This window comes from Sturnus vulgaris, chromosome 15 (assembly GCF_052056855.1).
Source record: "Sturnus vulgaris isolate bStuVul1 chromosome 15, bStuVul1.hap1, whole genome shotgun sequence".
Lineage (NCBI taxonomy): Eukaryota > Metazoa > Chordata > Aves > Passeriformes > Sturnidae > Sturnus > Sturnus vulgaris.
Window position 1 is genome coordinate 11,792,708 of NC_142257.1, and position 13,616 is coordinate 11,806,323.

Sequence of the window (13,616 nt, forward strand, 5' to 3'; positions counted from 1 at the left end):
CCTGCTTCCTGTGTGGATTCTATTTGAAGAGCAAGTCTCCAAACTTATACACTTGGTGCCAAGAATTTTCAATAAATAATTAATTAAAATTATTTAGTGTGGATCAGGCATGAAAAAGAAAGTCCTAAAATAAGCTCTTTCACGAATTAAGTTCTTCCACACAGGAAGATTATGATAACTGTGGTACAGTTTTCCTGCCTTTCAGGTACAAATCCCTGGAAGCTGACCCTGGCCCAGGCTCAGAATGATTTTCTGATTTAACTCCTATTATGTCATTCATTTATCACCTTTGACATTTTTCACAGCTGTGTGATTCCAACCCGGGATAAAAGATCATTTTAAATACAAGTGTTCAAAAAATGCCGTAAAAAGTACACTTTTTTTTTTTAATCAACTAGAGGTGGGGAAAAATATCAGCCGTAAAAAGCCACTTGAAAATGTGAGTTAGCCTTATGAAGAGCAAGACCAAATTTCTATAGTGATGCAATTCAGCTTTTGAACTGACATCTATGGGACTCTGTGAACTTGCTGACAGTGCCACTAGGTCCTGAGCTGGGATTTTGAGCCTAAGATTAGCATATTATTTATTAAATTTATTATTTATTATTTGTCAAGTATGTAGTATGCATTGCCTGAGAAAATAGTGTCAGGGTTAGGAAAGATTTTGTACAGCTTCAGCTGAGCCTGCTGAAGGGACAATGGCAGCTGTGGGAAGGTGTTACAGAGTGAAATGAGGAACCCTTTAACTCTTGAACTTGCAGCAACTGCCCTGCTTTGATGAGCAGAACAATCCATGAAGACTCCTGGCTCATACATGGTACTGACTCCAAACAAGGTTTTATCGAAGAACCCCATGCAGGTTCACATGTGTGGCTTGGGGGCTGCAGGGAGCCCAATTATCATTCGGTGGGAATGGGCTGCTAGAGAGGTGGTGGAATCACTGTTCCTGGAGGTTTTAAGGAAAGACTGGACGTAGCATGACATAAGTTACAAGATGCTGTTCGGTCATGTTGATCGCGATGATGTGCGAGGTCCTTTCCAATCTCATTGACTATAATTCATCTCCACCCTGTTTTTTTAATTATTTGGGCAGTAAATACAAGATCCGATGCCTTTATTAATGGCCGTTCCTGACCACAAGTCACGAAGGGCAGGGGACCTGTGCCACCCTCGGCCGGGAGGGAGCTGGAAAGCGGCCCCAGGCCGGGGAGAGACTTGCCCAGAGCGGAGCGAGCAGGCTCCGAGGCCACCTACTGTAGCCCCTGTGTAATACACCCGCCGTAGACTCCCGCTTGGTCCACCGAGACGGCTCCCCCGCGGCACCCGCCGCTTGCCCCAGCCCGCCCGGGACCCCGCCCGCCTCCAGTCGGAGTGCACCGGGCCCGCCTACGCCGGGCCGGCCCCACCTTCGCGGCCTCCGCTTGCAAGCCCCACCCCCAGCCCGGCCCATGGCGCCGGGCTGCGCGGCCGATCGGGACGGCTGCTTCCTGCCCGCGCCAGACTGACCCGCCGGTACTGGCGGCCGCAGCTCGGCCGTGCTATGCGCGACTACGACGCGGCCACCGCCTTCCTGGGCGAATGGGGACGCTTCCAGCGCCTCGTTTTCTTTCTACTCAGCGCCAGCATCATTCCCAATGGTTTCAACGGCTTGTCCATCGTGTTCCTGGCCGGCACGCCCGAGCACCGGTGCATCGTGCCCGGCGGGGCCAACCTGAGCGACGAGTGGCGCAACGCCAGCATCCCGCTGGAGCTGCGGGGCGGGCAGGAGGCGCCGAGCCGCTGCCGCCGCTACCGCCTGGCCGCGCTCGCCAACTTCTCGGCGCTGGGGCTGCGACCCGGCTCCGACGTGGAGCTGGAGGCGCTGGAGCAGGAGCCGTGCCTGGACGGCTGGGAGTACAGCCGCGATGTCTATCACTCTACAATCGTCACCGAGGTGCGCGGGAGCGGGAGGGGACTCTCGGGCAGCCCCGGGGTGCCGGGGAGAATCGTGGCGTTATCGCAGTAGCGGTACAGCTCTGCCGCGTTCTGGGGTTTCTGCCGGCACATTGATCGGCTGTTAAACCTGCCATGCCGAGTTTATTCTGAGGTCTTCTGTTCGCTTTCATTTGCATATGAACGAGGAAGGAAATTTTTATAGTGAGGGTGGGAAGACACTGGACAGGTTGCCCTGGTAGGTTGATCCATTGGATCCCCAATGTTCAAGGCCAGGTTGGATAAGGACTTGAGCAACCTGGTCTGGTGGGAGGTGTTCCTGCCCATGGCAAGGACTAGATGATCTTTAAGGTCCATTCCAGTCCCTTAACGCTCTTTGTTTCTATAATGATCTTCCAAGTGCAGCCTGTTTCCTTATGCAGCGAAACTGGTCACACTGTGCAAATGCTTCTTGGTTCATCAGGTATCTGTGCAAGGGGCTGGAGCAGGGTGAGCACTGGGTTCAGCTTGCTTGGTGTGACAGAGATGTCTCTCTGAACTCTGGAGATCAACAGCATTTGTTTTCTTTCTTTAAAAAAATAAATGTGGTAGAGCTCATAGAATCACAGAGTGGTTTAGGTTGGAAGGGGTCTTAAGGAACATCTAGTTCCAACCCCCTGGCATGGGCAGGAACACCTTCCACTAGACCAGGCTGTTCCAGGCCCTGTCCAACCTTGCCTTGAATGCATATAGGGATGGGGACATTCATAGTTTCTCTGGACAGCCTGTGCCAACGTGTCACCACTCTCACAGTTTAGAGTCATCCTGAGTTGCACAAAATGCATGAGTTGGAGAGCCCTGGTTTGATACTTTATTCAGAAGACCCTGAATTTTGCTATGTGCCCACAGTGCCTCTGCTTTGGTCTCTGCTCACCTGCTGGGACAGGTCATTTTTTTGTCTGTGCAGGTATACTGCTTGAATCAAGTCTGGGCTGTGGGTAACCAACCAAAGGTGAAGCTCTGCTGATTGTCACTCTGGTTTCAGAAGAAAGCTGTCCAGACCCACAAGGGCAGGTTGACTTAAGAGGCAAGGAAATGGATTGTGAGAAGTACTTCTGAGAAATGCTTGAATTTCAGAAGGCTTACAAAGTTTGTAGTCCCATTGCTTGGACATGAGTTTTATGAAGCTGGAGCTCCATAAGAAAATATGCCATTTGCTTTGCAAATTGGGTTGTGATCCATGTTTGGGTAGTGATGGGTGTGAGCACCAAAGCTGATCTGGGTACTTAGAAGACTAAGGTGACTTGGGGAACATGGAAGAGGAGCCATTTCAGCACAAGGGAGGATTGGAAATGGGGACACAGGAGTTGTTGGAAACTCAGTCAAGGGTTTGAATGATTCTGACAAGCGGCACAAGGCATTACCTCATCTGTTTCTAAAGAATTGCTGTCTTCCTCGAGAGGAAAGCTGCTCAGAATTTCTCGGCTCCAGTCCTTGCTGAAATGCACTGTTGTGAAAGGCTGAGTACTCTCAGGGTGGTGTAAGGCAGTTGGCATCTTCTTGGGCAGGCCTCTTTCACAGGCAGACACACAGGTATTGCTCTGAGTGCTGTGCTATGATGGTTTTCCTGGCTTAGATGTGGTGCTTTGTCTTTAGAGCTTCACCCAGCTTGGGCTTGGTGTTAATTAAAATGTCTTGAGCTACTGGAGTATCATCAAGTTTAATAATCAGTAAGAAAAGAGAGCTGCTCACATACTGCTGATACTCCCCAGCCCTGACGCGTTGTGTGTGTGACTTGGCAGATGTCCTGTGTCTGTGGGAGGCAATGTTTGTATGCTCAGGCATCATGCACTGAGGCAGTATTTTTTTCTCCTCTAATATTAATACTTCTGAGGGAGTTTTGCAAGAGCTGTGGCCTTTCACACACTTACAGGTTTTCAGTGTTTAACTTGTTTAATTTCTTGGCTTGGTGGTACTTCTTTTATGATTAACTAATCTTATGTTTGGTTGCATATCCTTAACTTGTTGAATAATCATGAGGACCTTTGTCCCAGATTTCCATAGCTGACACTGGGAATGGGGAGGCGGATTTTTTTTTTTTTTAATAAAGGTTTTTGCTGAATGTCTCATGACTTTAGAGAAACCTTGTTTATGGTTCTGCTTTCCAGGGGAGACTTAAAACATTCAGTTCTCTCCCACTGGAAGAGAGACTTTCTTTTCTCACAGACTAACAACTGAATGTTGTTATTAACCAGTCTGCAGTATTTAATCAGCTCTGATGTAACAAAATCCCTTTCTGTCTTTTACTTTTTGAAATGCTGTAACTCAGGGCAAAGGAAGGGCTTTATTTTGGCTCAAGAAGCCAACTGTGTCATTCTAATTCCTCCATAAGTCCTGTAAAAAATTAATTTAAGAGTAGTGAAAGTTCATGCATGGTAGTAAAAGGACTAAACAGGGCATAATTAAGGGAAAATATTAACTTCTGCCAGTCATGGCTGTTATGGGCCTATACAGAATAACTGGGAGTAGAATTGAGAAGTGGAGTTAAGGGCATAAGTGCACTAGAAATATAATATAATGAAGTGTTAGATCAGTCAGAACATTTTAATTCACACAAGAGTAATTCTTAAACAGTGAACCATAAATAGATGCTGAGTTTTGGATACACTTATTCATCCTCAGCTTCTAAAAAGGTGTTGTATTGTTCATCAACTTGAAACCAGTGCAGGTAGTGTATGCCACATTTTCATGTTTTTTTCATGGTTTGTATCTGTTTTGCTATTGGCAAACTTTAGGGACTGTTGTCTTTTGCAGAGGAAGGATGCACATGGTGGGAATAGAGGCTTAGCGCAGGGCTGGTGCTCCATCCTGTATGAGTGTTCAGAGAAAGTTCTGGGCAGAGATGAGGGCCCAGAGGTTTCCATTGTCTGCACCCCAGGGATTCAAGTGCCCTGCTGTGCTGTCGGACCACAGTCCCTGCAGATAAGTGGGTTATGCTAGGGCTTCAGGAAGCAAAGGGAGACTGCAATAGTGATATGTGGAGGACACAAATGGGCTCTGTGACACACCTGGTTATCCAGAGAGGTTTTGATGTTCACCCTGTTGGAAGGCAGAGGGATGTATAATTTTACTTTACCAAAATAAAAATTCAGGTTTATGCTAGATGTTGTAACTTAGAGTCATAGAATCATAGAATGGTTTGGGTTGGGAAAGACCTTACAGATCATCTACTTCCAACTCCCCTGGCATGGGCAGGCACACCTTCCACTAGACCAGATTTGCAGGAGTGGACCCAGCAGCTGAATTGTAAATCAACCCTGTGTCATCCAGGTTCAGCTCTCACCCAGCTCTTCATTAATGTTAGTCACCTCCATTATTTATCGTCGTTTAAAACAGGTGCTTATTTTTTATTGTTGTAGGTTAATATCTGCTTATCTTTGTGGCTGAAGTTTTCATACTCCTAACTTCGCAGCCCCAGAAGCTGAAAAAGCTGTTTGCAGCTTTGCAAAAGCTTGGTATTACTAGTCTTGACAGAAGAATGAAAAGAAGTCTGGTTTTCATTTAATAAGTAAATACAAATGTCTGACAGATATACAAAGGTATTTGTAAAATGCTAGGTTTTTCTAGGTGTGATTTAAAAAGCACATCATGAAGTAGTGTTTGGAACTGTACAAAATACAGGAATTTTTGACATCGCAACATAATGTAAGATTAGTATTGTTAAAAAGTAATAGGCCTGCAGCTGGTATTGTTAAATGGATACAGTGGTCTTTTAGAGGTACTACAGACAGTTAGTGACAAGGTAAAATTCCCTTTATGTCGCCTTTACTTTTAAATTCAAACTCACCTCAGGTCATGGCAGTGCCCTCTTTCCTTTTTCTCCAGTCATCTCAGAAACGTGATGTAGGGGGAGCAGTTCCGTTTCTGCACCGGAATTGTAAAATATTTGGCAATTTCCTTCCTGTTCTATGCAAATTTTATCTCTATAAAAATGTAAAACAACTAGAGGACGGAAAATTAAGCAGAATGTTTCTTGAAAAAGAATAAGACTTATGTTTGCTTTAGATAATAAGTTTCAATGTAACTACTAGACTTCTAAGTATTTGGAATATACAAATGTGTTTTTAGAGGAAAGGGTGTTTAATAACACTCACAGCTCTCAAGTAAGCAGAGAATACTTGTATGGATATAAACAAAATTAGATTCAGAATCAAAGATTGTCAGTACTTGCTTGTGAGACAGATTTTTTTAAGAACCTACCTCTACTTGCTGAGAGAAGCAAGTGGAAGGAGCGAATACAGGGTAGTGGCCTAGCTTCCAAAAGTTGCTAACATGCTCATTTTTAAAAAGAAAATATTAATACATGGAACTGGCCACTTAATATTTCAGTTATGCTGTTATTCTCAGCAAGACAGGAAAATAATTTAAAAAAATAAAGGAATGGGAAGACACAGTATCTTGTAGTTATAAAAATTGTTTTTCCTATAAGGCTTCTCCTTGTAGGACAGGAGTATAACCAGGTGAGGCTCTTGAAGTTTTGTATTTCTCACAGACTAGCTTTGTTTAGGATTGTTTGTTTAGGGAAGGGTCTTGAGTTTGTGGGAGGGAGGAGATCTGATGGAGTAGTTTATAGAGTTTTTATTCTTCTCAGTTTTGTCACTGGGCTTGCTTTTCTACCAAGGGATTTGGAGACATGATTCCAGGCAGCTGGCATGTAAGAGATTAAGCAGAAGTTGGAAAGTGCTCTCCTAGTGGGGTGTGTAAGTGATGACTGTAAGTGCCTGAGACTGTTTAGTACTCGGGCCCCAGACCTGTGCTTGAGAAGCAACTGCTTCAATCCCTCTGCTTTTTGGTCCCCCTGCCTTTTAGCCCAAGCTGTCCACATTCTTGGCCGTCTTCATAGCCTGTCCTCTTTTTCCCATCCCCTGTTCCTAGCTGTCTTCACTAGTGACTGGCATCAGCCAAGAATCCACTTACGGAGGTGCATAAGCACACCTCAACTCAGGTGCACTAGTTATCATTTATGCTGGGTATGAGGCTGCTGAAAGACGTCACCCCAACCTGATGAATTGCCTGGGAAATAGAAAAATCACAAAGTATCTATAAGATGAGTAAGAAGACAAGTTTAAACTGCAACAGAGGATGTCGTAAAGTTATAATGAAATAGATCAAGAATGCTCTGTTCCATTGCATACCAGTGTTGAGCAGTAGATGCTTCACAACATCAGCAGCTGCTCTTCAAAAACAGAGCAGAAATGTTTTTCTTCTGTTTGAAGCCCAGATACCTCGCCGAGGTTAATCTTATCTTGTTCACAGATAAGGGGCAAAGGCTGTTACAGCTAGCAGGCTAGTTCAAAAGATACTAAGAAGTGAAAATAGCACATGATTTTAGAGCACTAGGTCATGGTATGCTGTGTCCAAACAGCACTGCCAGCAGCAGGGTTTAATTAATAACTACTCCTGGGACACTTGCTTTTTGCTATGCTGATCTGCTAGCAGTGATGCCTTGGTGACTTCCTCTTGGATAATGCACAGCTGAGGGAAGGGTATGGTTGCAAAATGGTTCTGGAAAGATGATGCCATCATCACTGACAAGCAATATAATAGACCTCAAAGGTGTGTCACTAATAAGTTGAAGACTTTAACATTTATTTACTGGAGCAAAGGGTAACAGACCTTAAAATCCCTTTGTTCTAATTGTTGTGCTTTTGTGGAGTCTGTAAATAACTGGTATTGTAGAGCCAAGGTAGTTCTACTTTGGAAAGTTGATGTTGAAGTTCACTTTGGTGCCTTGTTCAAGTGATCTTCAGCATGACAGCTCCTCACTGTGCTTTAACATTGAGAGGCCAGAAAAACAAGCTGGTAATCATTGCCACATTTGAATGCCCAGTATGTTTCCACCTGCCAATGCAAGAAGGTTTTGGCAGAGCTGTGCTAAACATTTTAATACCATGAACTTTTCCAAGAAAGGTCTCCACCTCAGTGATCTGTAGAAAATGCTTGTTATGGGACAGAAACATGCCAGTGTCCGGAAATCCAAGTGTTATGCAAGCCTTGTGCCAAAGTGCAGGGTGTAGGACAGATGAATAGAGATGGTGGACTCAGAGGCATAGGGTGATCAGCTGGAAAATAATGACATATTTAGTAATGATAGACTAATCACCAAGATAGATTTTAGTTCTGTTATTGAGGATATCTGACTGCAGTAGTTGATACAAAGATAACTTTTTGTGAGTAGGTAAGTTTTTATAACAGCAGGATTTGTATTTGTGGTGTTTGTTTCTCTGGCAGGTGTTATCATATGAAGGCATAGGATAACCACTGAAACCTTTGGCCTGTATAAATTATAAATTTGATAGCAGTCGTTTGCTGGCATTTCCGTGTTGCCAGGTATATTTTACTGAAGCTTCCTAGCTGGCTTAGCCTCTGTGGTCATAACAGAAAGGCTCAAGCTTTCTTTAGTCTATAATGAAGTATAGCTTTTGTTGAATAATACAGTTTTAACTATAAATGTTATTTATAGGTTATAATCTAAGTGATGTTGATAACTATAGTAAGTTCAATTCCTTACCATAAGTGGGATACATTTGTTAACACATTAGAAAGCTGAAGTTCTGGAAGGAATTTCTGTAATGATGCCTAATTGATGGTGTTGTTAGGATGTGCTGGAGCACTGCCTGGAGTGCTGGTACCTGAGCTTAAGGTGCTGTAAGGCTGGAAATGTCTGGGGAGGAAATGCTGAGGGTTATGAAATCTGATAGAAGGAGAGATTTTTCAGACATAAAACCGCAAACAGGTTTATCAATGGAGAGGCTATGAAATGACCTGAATACAGTTACAAATTGGAAAAAGGTGCATATTCACCTTAAAAATAATAATTGTGGTGACTGTCTTATAAATACAAGATAATATAAGGGCTGGCAGCTAAAGTTAGACAGCTGATGAGAGTGTAGCCTGTGTGTATGACCGTAATTAATCTCTGGAACAGTTTCCAGTTCTAATTCAAAACTAGATGCTATTCCATGAAATAAGGGACGGCCCAGTTGCATTTTGACATGGGAATCTGGCAGTGGAAGGCCATTGCTGGTGCTGTTCATTCTGTGCATAGTTTTAAGTGATCCTCCAGCCTTAAAATGTAGACTAGGATGTAGTTGTAGCATGATTGTTAACAGGCTGAGGGCTGTGAGATTGCTGGAGTCAAAGGCTTCGTGCTGAGGAGATAGAGCTGGAAGACAGTGAAACACCAGCATTTCTACATGCAGGACTATGGGTGAGATGGCTGGGGAAGCTGGAACACACAGCAACTGCTGTGTGTTTATTATGAAGCAGATCAAACCATTGAAGGGTGTTCCCTTCAATGAATTGAAAAAGGTATACTGAATTATTTGTAATTGGGGGACAAGGAGGATTAATAATTTAGATCAGGATGAATATTTTCATTTCGTCCTTTTTAATACAGATTAAAATCTAAAATTTTCCATTGCTAAAACATTAGAAGGGGCCTTGAGTGGGGCTGTTTGAGAAACTAATCTCAGGGAGGTTTGATCTCATATCAGAAGCATCTGTTGCCTCCCAGTTCCTCTCATGCAGGGCTGCAGCACCTGCCCCCTGGCAGCAGGTACTGGGAGAGCTCTGGGAAACCGGTTTTAGGTCCTCCAGTCAGAACATAGCTCTAAAGAAGGGCATGAGGGATTCCTGCTGGGTTTTGTTCTTTCTTCTAATATTTACACACTTTTTCCCTCCAGATAACCAAAATAGAACTAAAAGTCTTTCAATAATAGTTGTTTATGTAGATGGACAAATAACACGAGTGCTGTTTCAAAAACATCTGACTGAAGTGGGTAGGATCTTGAAAACCATTGAAGACTTTATTTAGTAAATATTTTCTTTTATACCTCATCTTTGTTTGTTAGGTATATATTTCAATTTGTATTTCAAAGATTCTAGTTGAGGTTAGATTCCAAGTGAAGAATGAGCAGTCTCTTGTCTCTCAAAACCATATTAAAATGTAATAAAGAGGCTTTTTCTTGCTATATTGATGTTTCTATAGTTCAATTTTTCTTAAATTAGGAATGTTGATTTTTTAATAGGAAACATTACTATATGCAGGGAAATCAGTTTTGGGAACTATTTACAAGGTCATGCAGTGACAAGGAGGAATGGCTTCATAGTGACAGAGGGCAGGGTTCTATTGGATATTAGGAAGAAACTCTTCCCTGTGAGGGTGGTGAGGCTCTGGTACATGTTGCCCAGAGAAGCTGTGGCTACCCCATCCCTGGAAGTATTCAAGGCCAGGTGGAAGGGAGCTTGGAGCAACCTGGTCTAGTGGAAGGTGTCCCTGCCCATGGAGGGGGTTGGAGTGAGATTGTCCTTAATGCCCCTTACAACCCAAACTATTCTGTAATTCTGTTCTCACTCATTCCAAACCCAGCTCAGGAGAGTTTAGGAGGGAGGGGAAATTCTGTTTATTAAAAGACTTTGCAATTCTCTCTCCCTGCAGTGGAATCTCGTATGTGCCAACGACTGGAAGGGACCCCTGAGCACCTCCCTGTTCTTTGTGGGTGTCCTGCTGGGATCTTTCATCTCAGGACAGCTCTCAGACAAGTAAAGTATATACACCAGAGCTGCTGTCTCTTTGATGTTCATTTGTAGGCATTTCTTGTATGTCAGCTTTCCTAGTAGTGTTTTTCTGCAGCTAGTAACATGTCTTTGTTCTGTGACTGGCTAACCTGAGTGTAAGAGAGTGTGTAGAGAAATGTGCTGAAATAGAATAGATTTTTAAAAGATTGTTAGTAGGTGTTATCTACCTCTGTTTCTTGCAACAAAATCACTCTGCAGCAAACTGGTAGAAAACAGGTGTAGGAGATAAGTTTTGCCTGGAAAAATCTCATCAATGACATTCTCTTCTATTTATTTTGGACTCTGTTCAGAGGGAGCCTCTGTTCCCTGAGGCTTGCTTGTTTTCCTTTTTCTATTTTTTTTCAGGTCAAATTGGGATTTTTCATTTTATAAACAGTTTTAGCTGCTGTTTCTCATCATCAGATAAAGCCTTAAGTCCAATGATCTGTGTTTGTAGAAGCATAAATGCTGTTGAACTGTACTCCAGGGAAGCAATTCTTGTTAATCAGTACAAACATTTAAAAAAAAGGAAGACATTTTTGTGATGCAAACAGTTGTTTGTATTTTGTAGAGCTCAGTTTTTCTCATTCTCTCCCTGGGATTTGCTGTGCAATGCAATGTGTGCTGTTCTCTGGATTCCCTGAGAACAATATGCGGCCTTCTAATTTGCTGATACTTGCAAAGTTTTTGTTTCATTGAAACATAATTTCTATGCCACAAATCTTGTTGCATCATTTAGGGCCTTTCCATGGTTTCCTGCTTATCAGGTTGGACCAATATCAAGCTTAAAGACAGTGATCTTTAAAAATTAACCAAGCCTTGTGTACTTCTCTCCAAAGATATGTGTCATGTTTTTTTTCCCAAAAAATCCCTGGGCAGGCTAGTGTTTGCTCTCTGTGATCCTGCCTTCTGCCTTGTTCCTCCCCTCACAATCCGGCTCTTTACTACTGCACAGCCAACAGGCTGCTGCCAGCCTTCACACCCCCAGTCAGTTCACCCTTGTTTGCAAGCGTGAGGTCCAGCAGTTTGTCCCTTTGTCAGCTCCTCAGCCTTGTATTAGGAAGTCATCACTAATGAGCTCCAGAAACCTCCTGGGTTTTGTCCTTTCAGTGTGTCCTGGAGTGTTCAAAGCCCTTATGATGGCTAGTGGCTTTGGACACAAGGAAGTTTCCTGTGGTGCTCTGCAGCAGGCTGTGTTTGCTTTTTTTCTGAGCAATTGGCTGCGGCAGACACCTACCACCCATATTGGCCTCCCTGCTAATCCCAACCCATAATCTCAGCTGGCTTGTCCCCAGGCAGAGCTCCATGTTCTTCTGCTGCCTTGCCATGTGAGGGGTGATTCCCCTCTTCCCTGTGGGGGAGTCTCTCACCACCCTTTCTTGGTGCTGCTGCTTCAGAAGATTCAGGTTCTTCCTTCCAAAGAGCTCCTTGTCTGATACAAGGATCCTGAGTGTCTCCTCTGGTGACTACCTGGCAGGTGAAGCTGGAGTTGGTCTGGTGCCAGAATCCATGAGCTTCCTGCCTTCACACTCCTGGCAGTCTCCTGCTGCTCCTTCTCATGGTAGCAAAGATCCTCACCAGGTGCAGGTGAGGAGGCCATCGATGCAGCTGTCCTGGGGTACAATGCAAAAATGTGTATTCTATCACCATCTGTTAAAATGTAGGAGGGGTGGTGATCCTTATCTCTGTGGGAGATATCCTCTGCTGATGTGCCATCTGATAAGATCGGGGGATGATCATCGTTATCTTTTCACAACCCGTCCTTCCTCCAGAAGATATATTCTGTTAATGGGCCATAAGTCCTATTGTGTGACTGATAAGATTACATCATCCCATTGGGAGATGCCCCAGCCAGGGGCAGGAGCCAAGCCTTTCCTACCTAGATAAAAAACTGGGGTTTGGGACGTGAAGACAGCCCTTTCCACTGGATCCCAGAGGAAAGTCGGACCATTTCTACATCATCGCTGGATCTTCGGAGGAAAACTGCACCCTTCTACAGGAGCACTGCTTCAACGGAACCACATCCATCATCCAGGAGGACTGCAGCCACCATTTATACGGACTGCTACCAACACCCTGACTGACAGGGTGTCAGGTTGTATTTCTGACTGTGTCGGTGGTTGTTTCTTTTATATTATTGCATGTATTTTATTTTTTTTCTTTTCTCCTATTAAATTGTATTACTGACTTGGAGTCTAGCACTGGTTTTACTTTCAAACCAACACATTAATTGGCGCCCAACATGAGGCATGAAGGGTACGGAGAAAAGTCAGTATTACAATTTTGTTTTCACCATGATTCTCAACATACTTACATGGGTTTTATATCTTGCTCTCTATATTTTTCCACACATGGGGAACTATCTGCCAGCTGTAATGCTCCTGTGTAGACCAGGATATGGTATAAAAATTGCTTTATTGGCCTATTATGTCTACTGCATGATAACCTCTGAGGCAAGGAACATAATTCGGAATATATACTCGACTTTGTTTGCTTGTCCTAGTCTAGGTTGCTACATCCGGGGTTTTAACAATCACACCCAGCCCTTGGGGGGAGGGGTAAAGGATGATTTTTTCCAATCTTTCTGGCCTGATAGAGTAGTTTTTAGAAATGTTGAGTTCCCGCTGGATGCTAAGGACAGCATAATATTGTTGTTAGTTCTGCTTTGTCTCCTCTGCACAGCCTACAACATGCTTAGAAACAAAACACTACATGTTGTACTGCAGCGTATTCTTGAGGAAGAGGAAAAAAGAAACAAATCAACTTCGTCCACATCTGCACAGAATGTCACAAAGAGGAGAAGAACCAAACAAAAAGCAACAGTGTCCATGTCTATGCAGACTGCCACAGAGGAGGAAAAATCCAAAAGCAAAGCAACAGTGTCCGTGTCTACGCAGACTGCCACAGAGGAGGAAAAAGCCAAAAGCAAAGCAACAGTGTCCATGTCTATGCAGACGGCCACAAAGGAGAAAAAAGCCAGAAGTGCCATCAGCATCTCCACACAAACCATCACTGAACCAGAACAGCCTAGACCAGTAGCAGTTGCCCCTGTTCAGAAGAAGAAATCAAAGAGCAAATCAGTTTGC

At 43.8% G+C, this 13,616-nt stretch overlaps 1 protein-coding gene across 8 annotated transcripts in view; it reads left to right on the forward strand.

Moving 5' to 3' along the window:
* Positions 1-1,410: 1,410 nt before the first annotated feature.
* The window catches only part of LOC106862514 (organic cation/carnitine transporter 2-like), a 58,595-nt gene continuing 46,389 nt past the window's right edge, over positions 1,411-13,616 (forward strand). For all 8 annotated transcript variants that reach the window (XM_088173777.1, XM_088173776.1, XM_088173769.1 and 5 more), the window contains exons 1-2: positions 1,411-1,933; positions 10,412-10,515. In XM_088173777.1, the coding sequence (XP_088029903.1) occupies positions 1,541-1,933; positions 10,412-10,515 (497 nt within the window). In that variant the 5' untranslated portion in view covers positions 1,411-1,540. The remainder of the gene's footprint in view (positions 1,934-10,411; positions 10,516-13,616) is intronic.